The sequence below is a fragment of the Rutilus rutilus genome (assembly GCF_951802725.1).
Source record: "Rutilus rutilus genome assembly, chromosome: 2".
In the NCBI taxonomy this organism is placed as follows: Eukaryota; Metazoa; Chordata; class Actinopteri; order Cypriniformes; family Leuciscidae; genus Rutilus; species Rutilus rutilus.
The window spans coordinates 3,473,403-3,500,928 of record NC_140210.1 but is presented as its reverse complement, the minus strand read 5'-3'; the positions used below and the strand labels follow the sequence as shown (position 1 = coordinate 3,500,928).

Sequence of the window (27,526 nt, the reverse complement as noted above, 5' to 3'; positions counted from 1 at the left end):
TCGATTTTTCTTTTATGCCAAAAATCATTAGGATATTAAGTAAAGATCATGTGCCATGAGGATATTTTGTAAATTTCCTACTGTAAATATATAAAACATTTATTTTTGTGAGTGAATGCAGCACAAATCGAACATAAATGAACAACTTTAAAGGAGATTTTCTCAATGTTCAATTTTTTTTGCACCCTCAGATTCCAGATTTTCAATAGTTGTATCTCGGCCAAATATTGTCCTATCCTAACAAACCATACAGCAATGGAAAGCTTATTTATTCAGGTTTCATGTGATGTATGAATCTCAATTCTTTTCAAAAAATCTAAAAATAATTGACCCATGTGACTGGTTTTGTGAGGGCAAATGGAAAGAAAATTATTTATGCAAGTACCAAAAGTTATTTATGAATCCATGACTCAGGTAAAGACATAGCTTTGAGTTGAGACAGTCGGATACTGCTATAAAAAAATAAAACAAAAGGGGAAAAAAAGAGCACTTACATTTAAGTCAGGTCGTAGTTTTATGAGAAAGCGCTTCCTCTTGAAGCTCAGCTTGCGGACTTTAGACCAGTTGAAAGCATTTATTTTGGTGTGTCCCTTTAGAAGTCATATAAAAAAGGATATAAAAGTGCATTCAGTGAGAGTTTAAGACAAGAAGAAAGCTTCAATAAAAGCAGAAATGAGTTAGGATAATAAAATAAAAACCAGGATAATCCTCAGTGCTCATCTCGTAAAGCTACAATGGGTGAAACTTTAAATAGCATGTTAACTTACTTGAAAAACCAGCACACCAGAATGAGCCACGGCGAGGCTGAGCTTCGTTCCCTCTCGATCTTTCGCGGGGTGAAGACGCACTCCGTACATCTCAAGTCTTCGTGCAATCTCCAAAAGCTGGTAGTCTGATTCAGCTGGTGTCTGGCCGCTGTGAAATGGTTAAATCGTACAAAATTAAGCCTCTTTTTTTTTTTTTTTTTTTAAGAGAAATAAGCTTAATTACGACCTCAACACTGTACATCATTTAAGAATCAGCGTCCAGGAACAGAACGTTTATAATTTATTATAATTGCTGATGAAACCTGCTCACTGATAAATATCACAGTATGCTCCACTTCCTAAATTAAACGTGGGATGAACTTTAAATGTCAAAGCAATCCTCAAATTGTACACAATTACCAACTCCCTGAATGTCTGTTTAATCAGCAAAGACTTAAATAGAAGGAATTTTGCTAAATAAGAAGCTCCATCATAAGTGGCAATAAACAGCACACTGATCATGTATGGTCCATATTGCATTAAACATCCTTAAACTGGTTTGACTTCACTTTGAGTCATGACTTCACACTCACACGTGTTTCCGATGGTATTCACCGATCTTGTCCATCAGTGTGTCCTGCTCTGGAATGTACTTGTTGTTGAGTAGATGTTGTTTACATTGTACCTCGTCAAAGTCTCCAATCTCAGCTGTAACCATAGTAACAGAGACGATTTTAATATGCATCTTTTTATATATGACACGGATGCATACATACTGTACATACACATAAATATGTGTGTGTGTAATAAATATACACACACATATGCATTTGTGTATGTACTGTATGTATGTATGTATGCATGCATTTATGCATGTATGCAAGTACGTCTGTACTGTATGTATGCATGCATGCATGCAGCATACATACATGCATACACACACACATATATATATATAAATATACACACACATATATGCATGTATGTATGCATAGTCCAGATTTATGCTCAACAGTGGTTTCCATAGCAACTAACCGGTCTGTGATTATGTGATGTGGAAGTGAAGCTTGTTTGACATGATGGGAACACGGTTTTGCATGAGCGACTACACAAAAAAAAATCTGATCCGTCCACCCGATGACAGCGCTGTCATTTACATAAACCATCAGAAATTGTGCTGGAGGATCAGCTTGGCAATGCAAAGTCTAAGACAAGATTAATGCACTTAAAAAAAAAAACATACAGCTCTGTGGTAGAGATTTAATAACACTATATGATAATTATTATAATACCTAATGTATTGTGCATTGTCCAAACACTATTTCTGACCTATTTTCAGCTCCCTGTGTGAATGTCTTTGATTGCGTTTGACTGTATGGATCGTGCTAAAATCACCACATTGAATCCGATGAAAGTGCAAGATGACCATATCGACCTAATAATGAAACGCCAATGCATCTATTACTATAATATAATTACTATAATAGTATGCAATGAAGTACGCATTTATTTCTTTTTCAAAATACAATTACTGACCTACTTTTAGTCAACGATCGACCAAATCTAGCTTTCTAATTAACTTTAGAGGCAGATGCACAAATTAAACCACGCATCGTATTTCGTAAAGCATCATAATCAAACTGAATCTTGAATCTTTACACCCTTAGTGCTGTCAAAAGCTCTGGTCTGTCTTACACTGCACTATATGAGCCACCAGCAGGGCGGCGCTGCTTTCATTACAGGTCAGACGTCCACAAGCCAGGTCATGCTTGATCTGCAAGGCGAAAAGATACCTGTCGACAGAGAGAAGGACATCATTACAGCTCGTTCGCAATGACAGAGAGTCAATCAATGCAAAGGTTTCAGGACAGCGACAGACACTTATTGACTGAATTACAGGCAATTCAATGCGTGCAACAATTACATACTTGAGTTGGAAGTTATCAAGGTAACAAGGTATTTTAGGTAAGAGCATACATTTAATTTAAGCATAAAATCAATATTCTCTGGTTTTTCATGAAACAGATCAGAGAAGTCCTTGTGTTTGAAGGTTAGCCTCACTTCAGTCATGCTTTAATAGCATCTTCTCATGACGCTAAGTGCAGCCGTGAACTATAAAGAGGCGTTCTAATTGAGTTTGGCAGCGTTTCTCTCTCAGAATGTCCATCTGTTATTGTGCGTCTGCCAAACGCATTTACTGAACCACAACACAATCATTATTCAGGACAGGACTCAGCTCAACAGCGAGGAGATTTTCTGCAGGTCCAGTCGGACCATAGTCCATATTTTTGTACTTGCCTTGACAATATTTTACTTAAAATAACCATAAACTATTTTTATGTGTCAGAAAGAAATTATATGTTTTTAATTATGTTATATTTAGTGCTGTCAAATCGACTAATCGTGAGTAATCGCATCTAACATAAAATTTTGTATATATATATATATGTGTGTGTGTGTGTGTGTGTGTGTATGCATGCATGCATGTGAAGGGAGTGGATTGGAATGTAATGAGTGATTATAATCAAGGTATTATAATAATTATAAACTAAATATCACATGATTTGAATGACTTTTCTAAGCTTGTGAGATTTTACTTTGTTATAGAAGTTACAAGTGAAATTTTCTTTTTATGTATTCTTTAATGTCTGTATTTGATATCTGAATACAGTAACAGTGCTTGCTCATTCAGCCCGGCTTCCAGAAATGAAATATGGAAAGATGTTTTGTTTGAGAGAGGTCTTCAGCATGTGTCCATACACACGTCTGTTTTTCTAGGGTACTCTGACAGCAATGGTCACTGGGGTCAATGAAGTCTATAGTTTAAGGGACCATCTCTTTGTTAAAGCCTTACTTTCCAGTTAGACTAAAGTGTAGCTCTCCTCGAGAGAAAGAACGCATTATCTTGATGTTTTGAGACGACTCTCCTGTTTATAGTTTGAGCCTGGCCAAATCCAACCTTGGAAAAGCTGGCTGTGTCTATGTGTGTGTGTGTGTGTGTGTGTGTGTGTGTGTGTGTGTGTGTTAGTCTTCTTGGTTACAGGTTCAGGAACCACTGGCATTACTGGAGCTTGACTGAGTTGTTGTTCTGGACATGTTGGCGCTCCACAACCCAAATCTGCGACCCGGAAGGTCACGACGTGCCGAACTTCAGGGTCCGAGTGTCAGCCGCATAATCCATGGAGATATGCTTCAGTCTATGAATATGTGTGAATGTGACTATGTTTATCTATTCTTAGCCAATGAGAATCATTCAACCTGAAGCAAGGACGTAGCTTAGACCTTGGTGTAGGGTATAACTGCTGTGTGTGTGTGTGTGTGTGTGTGTGTGTGTGTGTGTGTGTGTGTGTGTGTGTGTGTGTGTGTGTGTGTGTGTGTGTGTGTGTGTGTGTGTGTGTGTGTGTGTGTGTGTGTGTGTGTGTGTGTGTGTGTGTGTGTGTGTATAACTGCTGTGATCTGTGTAACTGTAAGCTGGGCGGCCTACGAACTCTTGAAGTCTTGAAGCTGAACTTCTGCTGATGAAACTGCAAACTATCTTCAGTAAAACTAAAGATTAATAATATAAGATGAATAATATGAATGATATAAGATTAATAGCGATTAATCGATTTGACAGCATGTATGTATAATATCAGAACCTGCTATAAAAATAATATAAACGTGCTATAATAATTTCTTTAGCTGTAAAAGAAATTAAGCTGAAATAATATACATATTAGATAAAAAAAAAATAGAAATGTTGCTTTGGCAACTAAGTACTAAAGTACTAAAAATACAAAAACTATATATGGAAATATTAAAAAATACAAATGACAGAGGCACATACTGTACAATTACTAAAACATTAAAATAAAAACTGAAAATATAAAAATAAAAGCTATTTCAAAATATTAATAAATAGTATAATATACACACATAATCTTCAGTTTTCACTTCATAATCTACCAGTTCTTCAAACTGATTTCCCAATATTGTGGTGTGATATCAGCTATGTTTACGTAATCCATCAAAGAGATTTTTACAGCTTGAAGTGTTTTGCAAAGGCATAAATGTCCTTGGACGAAGGTTTCAGGTTTGGCGGAAATATAATACGCAGCCATCTCAGGAAAATAAGAAACTCTTTGTGTGTTGCCAACAGCTCCCGAGTGTCGGTCCAGAACAGCGTGTCGATCCACAGAGACTCCAGGAATCCTGGGAGACCCGAACACAGCGCTCATTCTGCCCCAGTCTCTCTCTCTCACGGCACCAATTGTTCTCTTGACTGATGCCTGACTTTCTATAGCCGGCGGGGAAATGTGCCACAAGTCATTCTGTCAGTGAAGTGTTGTAAAATCCATTACGCTTGTCAGGCGAGAGCGTGTCGACACAATCAGCCGCAGAATATTAACATGCAGTTTGGCCATAAATAAGTCATCAGTTCGGGACGTTACAGGCAGTGCCTGATTCAACAGACATTCACTTTTCTACATCAGATGCATTATTATTTATATTATTGAGCGACTGAGGCCACATTACAACCAAACTCAATAAATCTCTCCAACATTCATGTACTGAACATTTATTTATCGAAATGCAAACTGAGAAAGGCCTGCAATATAGACGATATGGACAACTCACGGTATGAGAAATTTTATCTTTAAAAAAACCCAATGATTAATGACTCGAATTCATGCATAATTCGTGAAATTTATAAAAATAAGTCTCACAGTGTATCATACTCATTACCCAACACAGTAAAACTAACAAAGGTCTTGACATAAAATTCTGATTGGATAAGTCATGTTTGAATTATATTCTTTAAAAGTATACACACACACACACACACATACATATATATAAAGATAAAAATAAAAGTAAAAAATAAACATTATATAAAAATATTGTATATATAGTTTCAAAGAATATAATTTTATAGATATGCACTTATATATATATATTATTTTAAAGAATATTATGTTGAATATTCAATTATCCAAGTATGATAACTGTTCACAATTAAAAATATAACTCATTGTGTTGGTTATATATATATATATATATAATTATTATAATTTTTAAAGAATATTATGTTATATTATGTCTTTTTTTTTAATACCATATTAGTAATAACCTTACTATTGTTAGTGTTATTGTTACTATTATTATTATTATTATTATTATTATCATTATTCCTCTTCCTTGTCATCCGGCCTCCCCCTCATTCCTGATGAAAAGTCTCATTGCTGTTATTATTGCTACTACTATTAGTATTATTATTTTTTACTAATATTATCTTCAACAATATTATTGTCATAAATATGTTTTTTATGTGTTTATTAATTTTTATTACGTCTGTTGTACATCTGTAAAGTTACTTCCACTCACACACCCAGTTACACTTGCACACACGCACACACATGCACGCACACACTCACACAAACCATGTTGGTTGTTATGTATGTTTTTTGTTTTTTTATTGAATCTGTCACCTGCTGTTATGTATGTTTTGTTTTTGTTGCATATTAATAAAAAATAAAGAATATTATGTTGAATCTTCAAATATCCAAGCATGACAACTGGTTCCAATTAAAAGTATAACTCATTGTGTTGGTTATGTAAAGCGCTTTAAATGAGTAACACAGATCATACCTGGTCAGCTCTTCTAAAAGCTGCGTGTGATCCGGAGGGAAGAACTTCACCACGAATCTCAGGATGATGTTCTTGGGTCCTGCAGACAGAGAAACATGATGCATGTTGACGTGCAGTCAGATCGTGTCGTCTGGTAGTCACGCTCAATATTCATATCAGAGATACATACGTCTGATTTGCTTCAGAATCGGCTTCAGCAGATCCAGCCACACCTGATGCACGAATCAAACGACAAAACATCTCAAATGAGACCGTTTGTTATTACATAGGTGTTAGGCATTCAGTTTTATGTATTAACATGTACAATAATCTTTCACACATTGAAATCAGAGTTAAAAATGTTTCTCACGGTCATTTTACGCTGGTCCAGGAACTCCAAACCAAAGTAATCGCCCTCGACGAGATTCATGTGAGCACAAACCAGGTCAAACAGCGCCTTCCCCGGAGCCCGTTGCTGTTGGGACAGAGTAGAAAATCACTTATGAAGCTCGTTAGACATGAACCACATGAACAGGCACCTGTGTAAACGCACAAAAACATTTATTTTAACGTGGAATCGTGTTTAAAGTCCAAATGAATATCTTGTTTCACTGGTAAAATAGCTTGCGAAAGCATTTTCATTCCAGCTTCGACATCAACTTTCTCAGTTTCTATTTACGCAGCGGCAGGAATGAAAGACTTATAATTACAGTAAACAGTGTCGGCAAACACTAAAGACAACAGCAACAAGAGTCTGTCATTCAAGCAAGCATTGGCAAACAAACACTCCAAACTGGCCATTGGCGATTTCACAACAGTTTTAACAAGACGCTTGCAGCACGTGACCCCTGACCTCACTGTTAAAACTAGGCCAGACGACACAAACACACACACATGTGTGGCCCAGCTGACATTACAGTCCCGTCAGGCATGAAAACACACACTCCACACACACATTCAGTGTGGAACTCTCTCCCCCGATCATTATATATACTTATATCATTATATATACTATATAGATACTATTTCTGACTCACTTAAACTCACTTATTTTCTGAATCTTACAATTGTTAAGTTGTATTACACGTCGTTTGTGTGCGGCCCCGTCTACATAATTCTCCTTTACTGTACTTTTACTCTCATCTACCTACTGTTGTTTTGTTTGTTATCATTGTCCATTGCCATTATTGTTGCTTGTTCATTGTAAAGCGTCCTTGAGCCCTGGAAAGGCACTATATAAATAAAACGTATTATTATTATTATTATTATTATTATTACTACTCCACACTCTGACCACCATCACCATTACCAGCCAAAAACAATAATAAAGAACCGACCACAGCATGAAATTTGTGACGCTGGATGACAAAACCAGTCACATGGGTACATTTTTTGAAATTGAGATTTATACATAATCTGAAAGTTGAATAAATAAGCTTTCCATTGATGTATGGTTTGTTAGGATAGGACAATATTTGGACGAGATACAACTATAATTTTTTTTTTTTTTTTTTATCGAAACATTGAGAAAATCTCCTTTAAAGTTGTTCATTTATGTTCACGATTGTGCTGCATTCACTCACAAAAATAAATGTTTTATATATTTACGGTAGGAAATCTACAAAATATCCTCATGGAACATGATCTTTACTTAATACCCTAATGATTTTTGGCATAAAAGAAAAATGGATAATTTTGACCCATACAATGTATTGTTGGCTATTGCCACAAATATACCCGTGCGACTCGAGACTGATGACGTGATCCGGGGTCACATTTCTGCTTTCATTTGCAACCTAAAGGATCCTAATGGGAATTTACATACAGGATTCACAGTGGGAAAACTAGGGATGTGTTTAGTAAAAAAAATAATATTTGAATCCCTATAATGAACAAAAAAAGCATTGAAAACTGCACCTTTTTGTATTTAAAACTCAACAGCTCAGACATTTCCTTCATTTCAAGGCACCCGTGAAGCACTTCAGATGTGCAGAACTGCTGTAGGTCTGATTCTTCTACACTGAACGCGATAAACCTCACCGAACCTGAGCAAACACACACTGCTACCCTCACACACAGCGCTTTAAAACTTCTCTGGACTTCATCACCTCATCTTCGTCCAGCCAAGCAAAACGTCCAGAAATGCACGGAGGTCGAGCTGAGGTTAGCATCCGAGAAGCAGGCGTTCGGCTAATATATGGAGGATTTCCATTACGGAGGACAAATGAGCCGATATATCTGCGTTCCTCGCTGTGTGCGTGTTTACAGTAACGCCAGGCAAACCACTCCCCGTGAATAATAGTCTCTCAGGACGACATGAAAGCGTGTTTGGATGGGATATTTAGTGCATGCAATGCTGCAGTTTCCATGTGTGATAACAGATGATCATCGAGGTCAAAAATAGAGCAAATCTTGTCAGAATGATCATATTAACAAGATTAGTGTTTAATGTGTGCACGTTTCCCATCATTCCCAGTGCCAGCACGTGAATTCAAGTCATGATAAAATACATTCACACTTTGCAGAGACCAGCGCAAATGCTAAAAAACGTGTCCACGGATCCATTTAATTTTGTTCAAGAATGTCACCAATACATTTTGTAATCACGAAACATCCAAACTCACAAGGAACAAATATCCCGCAGGACATGAAGGCGGCATTAATACAGTAAAGTTCCCATGAATATTTGATGTCTAGGATCTTTATGACAGCTGAACTGAATCTGTTTCACGGCAGGAACCACATAATAAGGCAAAATAGCAGTTTAAAAAGGAACATTAAATAAAAACAGATTGTATATATATATATAATATAATTGAATATAATTTCATGCGAAACATCTGAGAGGTTCGCTGAGGATATTTTCTCCAAAATAAAACACTAAAAACACTTGTATTTATTTTTATTTAAAATCAATTGCTATACGTGAATTTTGGCATCACAACATGAAACTCTAATGTGTGACAAATGGAATAAAATGGAGATTTTTTAAAGATTTTTTGATTTGTTGAAGATAGAACCGCGTATACTAAATGAGGCAAGGGTGTAGAGTTACATTCAAGCTATTTTAAGGCATGAAGACATTTTTTTTCAATGAAGAAACGCTTTTGGTGGCCAAATATGAGATAAAATTATTGACTACAGGGGGACTTTAAGAAATTAAAACTTGTATTAAGCAAGGATGCATTAAATTGAGCAAATTACTCATACATTGATACAAAAATTCGATTTCATTTCTATTCATAAAAAAGATTTAAGTGAGTAAGGTTACAAATTTGCAAGCAAATATGAAACATTGAAACATTTAAGAGGTTGGCTGAGGATATTTCACAAGAGCATCTTGTCTACATCCCACCGGGCGCCAGCTGTTTCCACACGGTCCGTGCAGAAGAGCCCTCGAGCCGCGGGGGGGGGGGGGGGGGGGGGGGGGGGCCGGGAGACATGCCAAACCAACACCGAGCCACCGCCGGCACGGACCAGGTCACGCAGGGGTCGCTGGGAATCTGACCCCCAGCGTAAACAGCTGATGTCATGCGAGCCGAGAGATCTCAGCCCGGCATGATGTGTTTGCTCTGAAACACAAGCTCAGATAAGCACTCGGGCAGATCAAGAGCCTTGACTCTCAACACAAACACCTTTGAGCCAAACACACAGGACACATTCAGTGCTTTCAGTCAATAGGAAACAAAAGGACTTTTAATTAAATCGCTGACGTGTCATTTAGGTGATAAATCCTAATTTAGACCCAGACAGCTGTTCCAGTCCGGATGCGTCCTAATCCCACTCTATTGTAAAATGTGGGAAATAGCAGCCAGCCATAAATAAATCCAGACGTGCCTGCAACGTGAGACATTTGTCTGTGGTTGCAGAAGTATGCGTCAAGACGGTAAAGTTAACAACAAAATCACTAAATCTTGGTGCAGATCACTAACACTAAAGCAATAGTTAAAGTGATACAAACACTCTCGCTGTATGTTTGGGAAACGACACAAAAAAACGTATCATCTTTTCGGAGCGTGACTGGACGGGCCCCAGTGGATGCGGTACAGTAGCTCGCCCTTTCTGGGCTTCCACGTGTTGCTTTCATTGGATCCAGATGTTTCTATCCCACAGTTCAGAGCCTCACTGTTCTTCTGCTGCAATGCAATTAAAACCGAAGACGTTATCAGGCTAACCGACTCTCGGACGCTTGGAAATTCCCTGCATTTCAACAGCTGGTCAGATCTGGCTCTGAAAAAAATACGGTATTTATAGTACAACACAACTGGACGCATTTAGCCGCGCTATTGTTTTGAAGACGCACAAATCAGAACTACTTCGTTCTCAGGCCTTGACAATAAGGACTTAGGCAATTTTTCTGCCTTAAGGTGCACAGTAAATGTAAACATTATTTACCGTAATGCAATGCAAAGAGGAATGCCAAGTATAAACGTGCAAAAAAACAAAAAGAGTCAGTTAACACCCTGTTTAGGAGAAACTTCACGACGGTACGTCAGAATGTAGGCTCACTATTGGCCAGCATCACACACATGAACAGCGTCGGCCAATAGTGAGCCTCTGTTCTGATGTACAACCCAGAAGCGCTGCGCTCTTACACTACGTGAACTCACTCAGAGAAACACAGAAGTAAATCAATAGTGGAATAAAGTCGTTATTTTTGTTTGTTTTTTTTGCGCACAAAAAGTATTCTCGTCACTTGATAAACTTAAGGTTGAGCCACTGTAGTCACTTGGACTATTACTAACTTTCTGGGTCCGGCAAGTTTCAATAACATAGAAGCCTATGAAGGAGTGAGACAGCTCTCAGATTTCATCAAAAATATCTTGATTTGTGTTCTGAAGATGAACTAAAGTCTTACAGGGTTGGAACAACATGAGGGAGAGTTTTCATTTTTGGGTGAACTAACCCTTTAAGTTATACTGATGTCGTCATACTCAGATTCTAGTCAGAATATGAGTCTGATCTGCTCCATTGGGCTGTGATTATGGGGCGTTTCAACCGAACCAGGAGAGAAAATGCCTCTGCACTCAATTGGATAGATCTACAACCAATCAGAGCAACGGAGAAACCACAATGACCACAGGGTTTTCATTGCACCCCATCTTCTTAGCGACCATCGGGGCCAGCTGATAAACTAAACTTCTGCCGAATCCCGTAGGAGGACATCAAAAACATCTTTCCGACCGACAAATGCCTTGATCGCGGTTCTCTGTTCCTCTTTTAAAATGAATGCGCTGTCGATATCTTCTATAACAGACGCGATGGCGGCATCTTTGTTGTAAACGAATTCAACCCAAGCGCTCTTTGGTGACGTGGATGATTACGTTACTGTTGATCATCTGTCCATCATCGTATAAAGTCCGAACAGCTCTGGTTCGAGCATAGTTGCTCCACAACAGATCAAGTCCAGATCGAACTTCTCAACCTCAAATGTTGTGGGCAGGGCTAAGTTCGGCTGGCATCCAGGCTACCTTTAAGTCATTATTAGTCATTGTTTAAAATGATTGTGGAATATTTCAGATAAAGTCTACGAATAAACAGAAGTAAATGTGTGCCGGCAGTCCAACAAAGAAAAAAGCATAATGGAAACTCGCAGAAAATGTAAATTACGTCTTCCACAAGAAACAAAATAAGGCTCCAAATGAACATAAAATGTAATCCAGCCATTAATCTTGGCAGCACAGGATTGCAGTCAGCGGGAGTCAGACACGCTCTCATTGACATTCCAGTCAGCTTGAGATCCAACTACAGCAACAGCCTGACAATGGATCCAGATTCACGATGGGAACTTGCAGAAAGGGCACGCAGATTCATTCACTCGGGGAAAAATTCACCGAAGGATTGATCGCATTTAATTCCGGATTGTGTTCATCATTTCAAAGACAGTAAAAACAATGAAGGAGCTTCATAGTGATGTTCAGAGGTCATGAGCAACAGACCACAATATTATTCAATAAATAAGTTGTATTCACTACACTTAAAATAACCAATGAATGAACACTCATGTGGCTGGATGCGCATTAAAAGCTTAAAGATAAAAGCATGGTGTATCGCATACAGAATTTAATTTCTTGATGCTTAAGTCTTTTACAGTCTTCAAGTGGTTTAAAAGGTGAATATATTGTGGACTAATTCATTTACAGTCTAAGAATAAAAACAAAAAACATACGTAAATGTGTGCCGGCACTCGAACAATGAAAAATGCACATTGGAAATGTAAATAAAATAACATTTATTTTAAATGTAACATTACATGAGGGTAAGATGACAGCAGCAAAGGGAATCTGGATGTAAAAACAGGAAATGAGCATGCAAATTAACTCTTTTCCCGTCAGCGATAAAAATAAATAAAAAAAGAAACAAAAAAAAAGAAGAAGTAGTTGCCAGCCACCTCCAACATTTTTGATCATTTTTGCAAAAATGTAATGGCCCCAAGAATATTTTGTTGCATGAATATCTGAACATGCAATATAGCTAAAGAAAGAACAGAGCCTCTGCTTTTAAACAAACAAACAAAAAAAAAGTTTTATTCTAGGTTCATGCATTCTTCTTTTTTATCAACACTTGAATGTGGGTAAGTAAAAAAAAAAAAAAAAAAATATTGAACAATATGCATTTTTGTCCAAAACTACAACGTACATAAGCAATGCTTTTATCACTTGTTTCTGCTCATTTTTTGCATGTGTTTTGATCCGGAGCATCTCTACTCTTTCAGAAGATGTGCAATAGCGCCCCCTACCATATAACAGGGAAAACACGGAAAGCTGGAAAATTCCATCAATGGCAGGGAAAGAGTTAAACATCTAATAACTGAAAATGAAATCGACCAATCAGTCTTTACTACTCAGCAAAGCAATTCCACGTTTTGCAGTGAAATATGCAAAGTAAAACTTGTGCACAGATGATGAAGACTTGAAAACTATCTGAATGAAAAAAGTATCGATGTAAAACAAAAAGGGCCATCGTGAGTCTCTGACTGAGCTGCATTCATCAGCTTTCAGATATCACCCAAATATCTGCCACCTCTTCGAGTGTGTCCCTGTGGAGGAAGGACAAGCTGTCCCTCACTGAAGCTCTTTCTGCAGATCTGATCAGCAGGAACATACGGACCCGGCTGAGCTCGCAGCGACGACACAACAATGATCCATTCATCCGCCGCTGAAAGAGCTTTTCTCCCGCGGGGCTCTTTTATTTCACCATTCCTCACATCTAACGGGATGCACAAGATTTGACAACTGCTGCTCGCTCAACAAGAGGAGAAAAACACTCAATCTTGTGATCGGTGATGCAAGAAATGAGGAAACTACTGAAAGTTTCGTGAAAAACGAGCCTGACATTGCAACAATGTCATAATACATTAGAATACATATAAAATAACTCGATTTTCAGAAGAACTGGAAGTTTGGCCATGATGTCCTACGATGTTCTGAGTGGTTGTTAGCCTGTTGCTACGTAGTTGCTAGGAGGTTCTGGACGGTTGCTTAAGTGTCCAGAGCAGTTGTTAATCAGCAACGTGGTTTCTGGGATGTTGTTTGGATGCCAGGTGTCGCTTTGCAGTTGATAAAGTGTTCTAGGGGGTTGCTAAGGTGTTGCTAGGTGGTTGCTGAGGTGTTCTGAATGATTGTTAGTCTGTAGCTGTGTGGTTGCTAGGATGTTGTTTGGATGCCAGGTGTGGCTATGCAGTCGATAAAGTGTTCTAGGGGGTTGCTATGCTGTTGCTATGAATGTTCCTGAGATGTTCAGAATGGGTGTTAGAATGTTGTTTGGATGCCAGGTGTTGCTATGCAGTTGATAAAGTGTTCTAGGGGGTTGCTAAGGTGTTGCTATGCATGTTGCTGAGGTGTTCGGAATGGTTGTTAGAACACCCAAGCAACTAAATTGCAACAGACTAACAACCATTTCAATTACCTCAGCAACACTCATAGCAACAACTGGCAACTACTCATAACACTCAAGCAACTACATAGTAACAGACTAGCCAGGTGTTGCAATGCAGTTGCAAAGGTGTCCTGGGTGGTTGCTAAGGTGTTGCTATGCAGCTGATGAGGTGCTCAGAATGGTTGTTATTCTGTTGCAATGTGGTTGCTAGATAACCAGGGTGTTACTATGTGACTGCTAATGCAATCTGAGTGGTGAGTGTTTGTTAGTCCATTGCCACTGTGGTTGGCGTGCCAGAGTGGTTGCTATGGAGTACGGAGTGTGGGTGGTTGCAAGAATATTGAAATACAGTTGCTAAATGGCTGTTAGCCAGCTTGCTATGAGGTTACCAAGGTGTTCGAAATAGTTGCAAAAATGTTGATATGTGGCTGCTATGGTGTTCTGAATGACTATTAGCTATGTTAATGAGGTTGCTAAGATGTTCTGGGGGGTTGCTAAGGTGTTGCTACATAGCTGCTGAGGTTTACGGAATGGTTGTTAGTCTGTTTCTATGTGTTTGCTATGTGTTCTGAGTGGTTGCTAGGGCATGTGTGTGGTTGCAAGAATGTTGAAATGCAGTTGACAAGGTGTTCTAAATGGTTGTTACCCAGGCAGGTTGCTAAGATATTATGTGTGGTTGCTAAGGGGTTGCTATGCAGCTGTTGAAGTGCTCGGAATGGTTGTTAGTCTATTACTATATTGTTGCTAGGAAATTATGTTGTATAATATTAGTCTGTGTGGAATCACCAAGAAAATGCACATGAAACTGTTTATCCGGACATTCATATCAGTGTACATGACTGAGCAAATGACCTGACAAACACTATTACTGGAATCCAACATAAACATCTGAGCTCTACTCCACGTCAGCGAAGATACTGGTCAATATTTCCCCCACTTTGACTGAGTGAACTGTGGTAAATGAGGCAGAATGAACATTTCAAACAATAGGAAAGAAAGTATAATGACACAAAACACCTGTGATAAAGCCAAATTCACGAAAATATCAAGATATACTTTCTCAGCTCGAGCACAATTAGTCTACTATTAATCCAACTGTGAAACCGTTTTGGTTCCAGGATAACGAGGAATCCCCTAATACGATCTGACAAACCCTTCACAGTCTGTCACAGTGTGTATATGGATCATATGGATGAGCGGTGTGTGATTCGATTTTAAGCCCAGCCGTTATTAAAAGCCACGGTCAGGTCATTTAAATGCAGCTCACGTCACCGAGTCTCCGAGGTTATGTTAATCATGTCGGGTACTAATGAAAACTAATGAAAAACACTGCAAGTCACGCTCTCAACTAAAGTGGAGATAGTGGATTAGACACGCAAAAGCCCCATGGGAAATACCACATTATGGTCTCGACATTATCAAATAAGGAAGGAGGAACCATCGACGCAGCGAATCAAAGACGGCAAAATATGTCTTTCAATGGCATTTCTAGTCTCGTTTCAGTTAATCTGATAGCTGGAAGATTCTGCCATCGTTTACTCGCCCTCATGTCGTTCAAAACTCTATGAATTTAAGAAGATACATATATATTTTGGCTGTAAATGGGGTCCAAAAATGCTTTTTAATGATTAAATATTACCTTTAACTTGTCAAGTGGGTAAAAGCCCAAAAAAACTTATACTAAAACAAATCATATTTGTTTGATTTATCTAATTTGTTTGATTTTGATGATTTATCAAATCATATTTGTTTGCATTATTGTCTGTTTATCGATTAATACCATTTTTGGTTTTGTTGTTTCTTGTTAATAACGTAAGCATATAGTGTATTACTTTTAGCCATTGAGCAACGTTCTGGTTTTAGATTCTGGTCATGCACATTGTTGTCAACTTTTTACATGAATTTACACCAAGACGGCAACAACACACACGTTGTGTGTAGAATTGAATCTAGAAAGGAAGAATAAGGCCCAGTTTCATTATTGTCAACTAAAACTATTTAAAAAAAAAAAAAACGTTTTTGGGGTGATTAAAATAAAGCTGAATTTAAATATATAAATATTATGTATATTATAATATAATATTTAAGTATATAAAAAATAAATGAAAAACCTCAACTTAAAAAAAAAAATCGAATGTTTTCATGGCATAAATTGAAGTAAAATTATTAAAATTAAAATAGGTTAAACGAATAATATAAATGGCTAAATGCACACAATAAAATGACTAAAACTTAAACTAAATATAAAAAGAAAACAACTGCACTGGAAATATCAGATCTTCCATATGCGAACATGTTCTACATTCATTCCACAGTAATAATTGTTCATATTTCACGCAGCTGCAGGGACACACATCTGTTCTCGTGGCCTGATCTTCGGGGTGAGTTGCAGGACATGACCGACCCAAGGAAGGTTTTAGAGTCCATTTCAAAACCAGCATGAAGGTTTAATGAGAAGAAACCAATCAAAAGGTCAGTTTTGGTATGTTGATGATGTTTGTGACTGCAAATCAAGACTGTAAATCAGCCTTGTGGTCCAGCACATTCCCTTCAGAGAGATGTTGAGAAATGTGACCTCTGCTAACAGCAAAGACCGGCAGGGATTAGGTTAAACTTCTTAACCTGCAGCTCCACAAATCCAGTTACTATCCCAGCCATTTCTGATGGGAAAACTCCAAGGAACTTGGGCTCATTATAAAATATCCAAGCGCATATGAGACAATAAAATTGGGTGTAAAATTCGACTGACAGCCTGCAAAACCATGTCAGTGCATCTGTGTGGAGCCTGACATTAGATCTGGAGCTGGAAAAGAGGAATTCAACAGCAGATTCCAAGAGTAATTGGATATTCAACAGCAGACAGCATCTGAGGAAAAGGAAATTAAAGCTCATTTTATGGTCATATATCTCACTGACTGATCTGCAATAAATTCAGAGGAGATATTAAAGAGGAGATATTAAAATCATAATTCAACCCCCTAATCACTGGGCAAATATGCACCATGATGCTTTTTTTTTTTTTTTGCATTATTTAATTTTCCCCCTAAAATTGTCATTGCTATAATCTCACATAAACACCTGCACACTTTCGTTTCCTGAAAATCTCATTAAATTTTTTTTTTTTGTAGTGGCAAAAACAAGTTGCTATCTAATAAAGGTTTGCAAGCTGTTCTCCAATGTTCCAATGTTCTGCAATGATAAATATCAATAAAATATTAACTGCAGGCTTAATTTTCTTTATGCAAAAGGTTTTTTTTATTATTTCTATTTTTCAAACTAGTGATATGTGCTCTCGCTACTAGATGTATTTATGTATTAAAGAAGCCTCTCTGTAGAGGATTAACACTACACAATGCAGAAAACAAAGATTTTTAATGAAATAAATTCTTAAAAGAGTGATTTTACACACAAACTAACATGGTGAAAGGAAGCTATCAAAAAATAGCTCACTATAGAAGCCTGACATGAGCTTTAAATGATCTAGTTTCACTGTTCACATGTAAACAGACATGCACATTAAAAAAAAACATGTGCATTTAAATAACATTAGATGTTGAAGGCTTACATAATATAATTGCCATATGATGCATGTAAACATGGTCAAATGTGAAATACTCTTATTTGATCAGATATTCCGAGAAAGTGTTTACTCTGTGCTGACATGCCATGATCTCGCGTCACCTGACGTAGTCCGGGTCATTACACCGCTAAACACAGCAGATTAAGGCTAACCACACCAGGTCCTTCTAGCTCCTCAATCCCTGTTCAGAAATCAAACAGAGGCGGTTACACACGCTTGTGTTCGACACACAACTTAATCTGCTTAGCCGAGGGCGTATGTCACTAGAGTGTGTGTCACACACATCTCTGCTAGCAGCGCTTCCTTCAATCTAAAACACTTCCTTTGAAATCAGGAATATAATACATGACTGGAGCAATCTGAATAACACTAAGTATGGTAAATACATGGCATTGTGCTGAATAATTGCCATATTCAATGATATTCATAAGGTACCATGTCCAAAACAGTATATATATACACATTTTATTTGTACATATTTAAAACATAAAGGTGTGTGTGTTATATGTATTTATAGAATATATTTACTTACCTATTTTTATGCACAAATAAAATAAAATCAATATTTTTTACAAAAAGTTTACATTTCTAATTCATATTTTATTACATTTGAATATATACAATTAAAAATAAAAGTAAATATTAATTATATCATTTATAAATTATATAATATAAAATATATGTATATAATAGAATATATGTATTTATATAATGTTTGCACAAAAAAAAAATTGCATTTCTAATTAATATGTATTACGTTTAATATATACAATTAAAATAATAATAATTATTATTATTATTATACAATTTATGAATTACACAATAAAAAAAAAATGTCATTTTACATTTAGTTAATTTTCATTTTTATGTCTATGTTTCTAAATCTGCTAATATTTCTTTTATTTTCAACCTGCTTTGTATTGTTATAATGTTGGTAGTATATATAAATAAACAATGTTTACTCATTCTCCATGTTACCTGGACAGAAATTCAAGTCTTTTCTACTAAAGCAAGGCGGTATTTGACTCTGGTGAGTTTATCCATAGCAGACTGGTGGGAGTGGCCTTGGACGGCAACATGCCCAGTGCATTATGGGTGTTGTAGTTTTCATACCTATTCGGCAAAAGAGAAGAAAACAGAGTTTTTGTTTTCTCTTGTCAGGTACCACCAATTTCTATCTACTGTATAGGCAGCCATGTTTTATTGAAAGCACCCCTTTAACTTCATTTACTGACCCATATGCACAATTCATCTATCATTTTTGCTAACGAGGTCAATAAGACGGTGTTTACACGATAAAAGCAGGGTAAACAGAGCAGAACAGTGATCCTTTAATCAGTCAGGAAGACTCTGAAGGCGGTGTGTGGGTCTATGAGCTCAGCACTCGATAAATACAGCTCTCCACGGACCAAAACACAGCTAAAGTTTGACTGCTGAAAGAACAGAAAAACCTCACTAAAAAAAAATGTTTGTCATTCCCATTTATCTGAGTCCTGTGAAACCAGGAATGGAAAGATGCAGGATAGCAGACGTTCAACTTCGTGTTGGTCATGTGGTTCGTCCTGCTCTGAATCTGTGCCAAACTACACGGAAGAAACACGGCTCATTTCCCAATCTGGCCTTGATATTGGTGTATATTACAGTGAATCTGAGTTGAAATACTTGGGTAAGTCAAAAGCAGACTTCCAGAAACACAAATTAGGAACAATAACTGAGGATCAAACCGAAAAAGGAACTGTAAGTTGGTGTTAAATGTGCCGGAAACAGAAGCTTGTCAGATTCATGAGGAACTCCAGCTCCTGAAGGCCAGATATGATATCAGCAGCTTCATGTTGTTTGAGGAGGAAACTGCTGATATCATATCTGGCCTTCAGGCAATACTTTACTCAAACAGCAGCAGGAAATACACTTTAGACAATATATATAGATTAACAAGACTGTTTAGTTAACGTATTTTAAATGGACAACTCATCCCACAATGGGTCACAAATGTCTATATTAAACAGAAGCGAATAGACTCTAATCAGATACGAGGTTTATAGCTTTTATTTATATAGCTTATATTTATAGCTTTTATATATTTTTAGTCGTTTTTTTCATTTTAATTGTAGTTTAGAATTATTTGTAATTTTGGCATGTGCTTTTGTCAAAAATATATGAATAAATAGTTTCAATTTATTTTTATTTCAGTTTTAGTTTTATTTCAGGTAGTAATTTATGTAGTACTTCAACTTCAACTTTTTATCTAATATTTATATTTTCTTTAAGCTTATTTAAGCTTCAGCCATTTCATTTTCATTAACAAAACATTTTTTTTAATACTTTGTTTTAACTTTTAGTTGATGAAATCCCTATTAGAAATGAATGGGAATAAAACTTCCAGAAGCAATGCCGCTGAAAAAGTTGCACTCTATTAAGTGTTATAGAAACACACACACGCACACGCACACACACACACTCCCACACAAGCAGCTTTTGATAAAGGCTAGCTTTCACTTAGACTCGAAGTGAATTTCTGCCTTGTTAAGAGAGGCGCAGGGGAGTCTCTTGCATAAGGAATGAAGTGGGGTTCACATGCCAGCCGAGCCGAGAGATCTGTTAAGTGTCCGTGTGAAGGGTCTGTTGTCCATTACCAGGACAAGCACTTCCCAAGCTAAACATGGGAGCGTGAAAGCCGAGCTGAGAGCTGCACAAACGCCCCATTCACAAACAAGAGGATCTGGTGGCCAAACGTCTCACACACCTCAGTGTGAACTCGCACGGGACGCAGAGCGCCTCTATTGTTGTTATTCTAGACGATCCATGAATTATTAAAGCTAAATATTGAAAGTATTGAAGGAAAGCATAAAACATGAATGTGGATATGCCTAAGCTAGGGCGAATGAATTGCATACTACTCTTTATTATTTTTTGCAGCATGCATGCTGTGCATAGTATGGGAATTTTCAGTATGCATCAGCCAATCAGAATGGACGACTGCTGTGATGCTTAATGCACACTGTATACTGATTAGTACGCATTGTGCAATGATGAACATTCAATCTGTGTACTATATTGTTGTCAAATGACCTCAGTTATCTGATGAAATGTAGAGTACAAATGTCTTCGCTTTTATAATGAGATGCTAAAATGTGCAATTATCACTTCTGCTTCATTAGTCACACAGGAAATGGAAGGTCAAGCTGAGTGCATTGCATTATGGGACACAGTTTTCCATCTGGAGATTTCATGCATGCAGAAATTTGCATATGGCACACATTATTCTGAGCATATGCAACCACAGAATGAAACGCACTCAACTTGAACTCAATCTATTATGATGAATGAATCGGAATATCAGTCACAATTTGATCAGAACTTTTACATGAATATCTAGATTACAGGATAATGGACAGCACTTGCTGCATGAATACAAAATGCACATCTTTTATTTTTACATATACTGCATATGGTTTAAAATTATATGCTTTATCAAATAGTACAGTGCTGCATACAGTATATACTGAGCAATATGCAGTATAATAACTATATGTCTTTACAGTATATGAGTGAATCTGACGAAATCTTGGTTTAAAAGATTTCAAACATAATTTTTTTTGAAAGGTTTGCATCAACAAACTTTATTTATAGGCATTAAGAGCAAGGTCTGAAATGTTTGTGAGCATTCATTTTAAAAGTTTTACTGACAATTTAACACCTTTTTGAACATATTTTCCAAAACAAGCCATTAAAAATCATTACCGCAACAGTCCGCAAATCATTACCGCAAAAAGTAAATTCCAGAAAGCGAATACATTTTCAAAAATTAATAAAAAGTCATGCAGTTACTTGAAATTCTGAGATATTATCTATTTTTAAATTGACGTTTTATTTGATTTTGACTGATTTCTCTCATTACCGCAACACCTTCCACAATTCACAACCTAATATGTTTTTATTAAAACTGATGTGGCAAACCTGAAAGAGCATAATTTATAGATTCTGCTCATGCAATTAAAAGCAAACTACTATTTTTTTCATTTATTAAATAAACATTAAATAAACACCAGTTGCAGTAATGATACATGGGTTACGGAAATGAGGTCGATGATTTCGGTAATGATAATCGGTATATCAAGAATGAGAATATAAAAATTGAATGTTGAAAATAATTCTGTCTGACCCATTTTTAAAGCAGAAAGAAAATAGCAGTATTACATAATATAAATGACTGATTGTATGAAGCCAGTGAAGAATCTCACTTGGCGTCTCGCTCCAGCCGTCCTGCCAAATCCTTTGCATTTTTTCTCAATGAATGTCCCAGAGATGGAAGCTTGTGTTTGGGTGAAGGGAACGGGTCTTCCGCTCCCCTACATGGACACACATCAGGCCCGCGGGGAGAACTGAGAGATGCTGACATATCTTGCTTTTTATATATAAATGCAAATGTAAACAGGTTAAGATAATAATCCTAACTGAGGTGCAGACAGCTAGATGCTCGGTAGTAACATGACAGAGATGATCATGGCAGAAACTGCAGTGGATGAAATGTCCTCTATTCCAGATTCATCATTGACCTCAGATGGATATTCATAATTTATGGAGGTTCAGGGATCTGGAGGAGGTTAATATAGTGTAATATACCACGCTATTGGTTTCCATTCCAAAGTTTTCCCTCCATCGTAAATGAGTTGCGTCTCAGAGCGTCAGACGAAACACAATAAACACTGTCATGTTCTCTTGCGTTCGGATGCTGGTGTGTGGGAACCACTAAACCAACATTTGAGATGCTGTGATGCCATTGGTCCGCTGGTTAGTCCAGTTATCCAATCACAGCCTCTGCTGAGGTAAAGTCACGCGAGTTTATATTGCGCATCGAGGGATTTATTCAGTAAATGTGTTTTCATCACAGTTTATGCTCATGTAAAAAAAAGATATATTCGCCCTAATTGAGTGCAGAAGTTTGTTATGCACATTTTTTGGGTGAATTTATTCGCATCAATCCAGCGTTTTTTTCTTCTTCATGCAATATCCCAAAATGCACATAAAAATAGGTTGATGGAACGAGCTATTTTTTATCAATTAAACTATTGAGAGTTATAAATTAAGAGCTAACTTATACCTAAAAGAGATTTTGTTCAGTGTTCACCGAAAAATAACTTCTCATAAATAAAATACGTTTTTCATTGAATACTAAACAGTATTAAATCGAATAATATATGTATTATAATTTAATTTATATATACATACAATATACATAAATAATAAGATAAATATGTATTTTAAAAAAACTATTTATGCATATTATGATCATTATAAAATGTAATAAATATGACAAAATATTAGCATAAAACAATAAAAATACAAACAATTACTAACATATAAAAAAAAATAAAATAATAATAATAATAATAAGAAGAAATCTTTTAAAAACAAACAAACAATAAATAAATTAGTAAGAGAAAACAGTGGCTGATTCATTACAGTTAGCAAAGCTTGATTCCTTGAGTGTAAGTCTAAGTGTTGAAGAGTGCGGTACACCCGAACACTGCTGAACACCAGCTTTACCACATCTCTCGCCGTCTGACATATGGCGATGGCTTTTATGGCTCATTAGCGTACCTGATTTCAAAGCCACGAACAGCTCCACCTGAGAGAACGAGAGCCCTCCGGGAAACAGCGCTCACTAAAACCACCCAGACGCCGTCTCCCAGACATGTGCCCTACACGTGAATATTAATAACCCTCCCTGCTGGGCCATGCGCACAGGTAGTCGAGCACACCGCATAAATCTGAGCTTCCTCCAATAACAACTCGCTCAGAGGACAGGAAAAATCTCTTCAGTTTCCATAGGAACTGTGTGTGCAGATGGTGAGCAGAGCTGAACCACTGCACTGATACAGTGAGACTCGCAAAATGTGAATACCTTTCGCTTCAATAACATGAAATTAATGTGCAACATCATGAAACGATTACTTTCTCGATGCATGTTCCCGTACCCCCCCCAAAAAAAAGGTTTGTTTGATCTTCCATCACAATACGGAAGTTATTTATTATTAATATATATAATATTTTACAATATACATATATTATATATATACAAATTGTTGTCTGCCTCGACCCAGATTCCACTCGAAAATATATTTTAGAATGAGCTCATCCCCAAAATGGCTTAATTATCACAGAGATGAAAGAAAGTCAAGTTATATTGTTTCTTCACCATTTGGGTTGATCACATCCTGAACAAATGGTCAATTGTAGAATGGGAACGGGTGTGGGACATTCTCAGACAATGGGGTGTCACAGCTTCATTAACATACAGACCACAGCTGTTGCAACAAGAGCTACTTCATTTACATTAAGAGTGGTAAACTAACAGGATAAAAGGTTTAAGATTTGGATGTTCAGGGTTTATTCTGACGCCTGCTTCGTGTACCTTGCCACTGCTATGCTGTAATAAACTTCATTTTTGAGATCTTCAACGTGACTCACATTGCATTTCAAAGTACACATTTACATTCTTATCAGTTCTTGCTTTCCCTGGGAATCGAACCCATGACCTTGGCGTTGCAAGCGCCAACACTCATACTTAGTGAGAAGCCCAGGCCTCATTCCCAAGGTCCTACTGTACGGCGAGCTGGCAGAGGGCTCCCGACTGACTGGACGTCCACGACTGCGCTACAAAGATATCTGCAAGACATGAAGCTGTCTGACGTCAACGTTGGCACGTGGGACAGCCGGGCAGGAGAGCGGTCCGCCTGGCAGCTTATTGTCAGACAGGGCGTACAGAAAAAGTCATTGCCATTCTAGAGTCGGGCTCTACAGCCACTCGCGAAGGTGCAGACAGAAAATCACCACAATATTTATTTTTATAATAATACAATTTGGAAGCTACACCATCGTCTCCTGTAGACAGAAGGATGCCGACGATTATATTGCTTTGAATATATTTATTTTAATAATTTACAATTTGTTAATAAATTATTAAAATGTAATTATATTAAAATAAATTATATTCATATATAATAATACTATGAGATATAGTAGCTAAACATGAAACAACATTTGCAACATATGTGCAATTGAAATAAAATTTTGCCCAAGATTGTGACCTTTTTAGCCAGCTGAAAACGCTAGGCGCTCTGCCGAAAACGCCTAGCTGTGGGCGCTCTGCTAAACGCCTAGCTTTGGGCGCTTGAGAGCGTTTTGGCAGCGATGCGTTTTGTTCAGTTGAGACACTTTGCTCGTTATGATACGGAATATCCGCGAAAGTGTTACTAGTATCTCATTTCACACATATTTTGTTTCTGTGTTGATTCTATATTAAAATGTCGATACAATGTAACGTATTTCCTCTGGATCTTGTTTTAAATGATTTTGTTCCGCTATTATGCTTGTTGTTGTCATTCTGTTGACGTTGTACAAGCAGAATGTGGCGGTTGGTCGGTGTGGTATTAGTCCCGCCCCTCCTCCACTGTGATTGGATGGTTGGGAAAAAGTGACAGTGATGAGCGCAGCATTTTCCAAAGCTGAACATTCTTCAACTCTCGGCGACCTGTAAAAAACGTGAAAAAGACGCTCAGCGCCTCGTTACGCTCATTGGCGTTTTAAAAACGCGCCGCTCCCATTGAAAACAACTGAAATTAAAGCTGCAAGCAGCATTTATCGGGGTTCAAGCATTTAAGGCCTTTAAGCACACATGCATAAAAAGACATTACGTTTTATTTAGCAAGCTTTTAACCACTGACATCATAGATGGAAAAGACCATTTACAGCCAATACAGGGGATTTACCATAGGAAGTACATGTTTTTTAAAGCTTTTTAACAGTTATAGCGCCAACTATGGTCCGATCTCCATGAAACTCTGCAAGCTTCTCCACCATGTTATGACACACATGCTCATCAATTTCTGTGAAGTTCTGAGTTTTCCTTTAGGATTTATAGGCTTTTGAGTGTATTTTGCCAGGCCCCTTTTCTAAATGACCCGAAACCTATGGGCCAATCGGGCTCATACTCTGATAGGTTCTCCCCAAATTGAGGCCTACCATCTGGCCAGGTTTCAAGTCTCTAGGCCTTACGGTTTGGCCTGCATGATCAGACCCCTAAAAACACGCCAGCCGCGTGAAAAAACGCTTTGGTGGACACACGACCTAAGGTCTTTTCAACCAACTTGATTCACATTTCACTGAAGGCCTCTGTGATTATGGATGTTTATGCGTCTCTTGTGACTCCTAATAACACACTCATAACACACTGCCGGTGGAGTTTTACAGTCACTCGGTGTCCGTACACCATCTTTACAGACTCGTAGGAATGAGCTGCAGTGAATCTACCGCTGCACGTTCAACACACAAATGCTCTACGTAAACACTTTAACTCAATGAAGTGTGACTACAGCACACGGCAAAAAAAGAGAGCATGTGGTTCACTTCAGGAACACAATGCCAGAAGCCTGAAGATATAAAAACATATCACATATTAAAGAGAACTGCCCTGGCAGAAGCATATGCAAAACTAAATCCAGGAAATCAGATATTCAGTTTCAAAATGAGCCATTTAAAAGTTCATTAAAAGTGCAAATACTTTGGGAAAACAGAAGTTTTGTGGCATTTTGAGCTCATCTAAAAGCGATCAAACTACTAAAAGATGCAGATGTACACGAACACAAACATTTTGAAATAATGTGCACTTATGAAACAAGTTTCAAGAAAGGAAAAAAAACAAACATTTAATGTTGAATTAAACGTGTATCCGAAAGTTCAGCTCTCTTTTCTAAGAGGAAAGAATGACAAAGACATGAAGTCAAAGCAGCACTCGAACACATTCATGCATACTAACGACGCCGATAACACAAATCCAGCAGGGAAGCAATTTCCTGCTCACAAATAAGAGCAGTAAACATGACTTCAGCGAGGGACTGAATGAGCCAGTGTATTCAGAGGCATGAGATGACCAGCCCTGACCAGTTAAAGACACGTTTCACTGGGTGGGAACACATTTTTGTGGCCAGAAATTTTCCTTGAGGTCACATTTTCCAAAATGAAATAACATGAACTTCCTCTCCTATATGAAGGACACTTTCAGGCCTACATCCAGAGAAATTGGATTATCCCACAGACTTACACTGAAGGATGGACTCGAGCTATATATAGAGACCAGGGGGCCGGAAACATTATTCACCGGATTCACCGATTATGCTTTTTCACATGTTCATCTTTCTTTAGTGTGTTAATGTTGCTGAAAAAGTCCCTCAGTGTCACTGTTTCTGAACTCCCTGAAACGCCTCCATTGTAGTCTTGAGTTTTATCCGGGAACGAACACGTCGCAATATTCCTCATTTAAATAATTAATATGCAGAATAAAGGGGCGGGGTCTGGTTGAGTTAGTTAGTAGTGTGTTGAAACTGGCGGTTATGGTAAGGGGCGGGACATTTCCCAAACACACTCGAAGTGGTCGACCAATCACAACACACTGCTCCAGCCGACCAATCAGAGCACAGTGTGCTTTTCAGAAGGAGGGGCTTCATAGAGACAGGAAGTAAACAGAGCGTTACTGACAGACTGGGAAGAGAGGAGCTGCAACAATGGAGAATATGAGGAAAATAATCAAGCATGAAAACCTGTTCTAGTAGAGGCTAAAAACAAAATCAAGATGATTTCTTTCTTAAGATGAATTTCATGAATCCAGCTCCAGAAACCTCCTATCAAAGCACATGTTCAGAAATAAAGGGGTTCA

General features: G+C 37.5%; 1 protein-coding gene across 7 annotated transcripts in view; it reads right to left on the bottom strand.

The window, feature by feature from the left end:
• farp1 (FERM, RhoGEF (ARHGEF) and pleckstrin domain protein 1 (chondrocyte-derived)) overlaps positions 1-27,526 on the bottom strand; it is an 81,597-nt gene that overhangs the window by 30,021 nt on the left and 24,050 nt on the right. For all 7 annotated transcript variants that reach the window (XM_084403237.1, XM_084403239.1, XM_084403240.1 and 4 more), the window contains exons 3-9: positions 6,724-6,828; positions 6,544-6,586; positions 6,375-6,453; positions 2,442-2,539; positions 1,340-1,454; positions 768-915; positions 495-590 (exon numbers count right to left, since the gene is read on the bottom strand). In XM_084403237.1, coding sequence (XP_084259363.1) covers positions 495-590; positions 768-915; positions 1,340-1,454; positions 2,442-2,539; positions 6,375-6,453; positions 6,544-6,586; positions 6,724-6,828 — 684 coding nt within the window. The remainder of the gene's footprint in view (positions 1-494; positions 591-767; positions 916-1,339; positions 1,455-2,441; positions 2,540-6,374; positions 6,454-6,543; positions 6,587-6,723; positions 6,829-27,526) is intronic.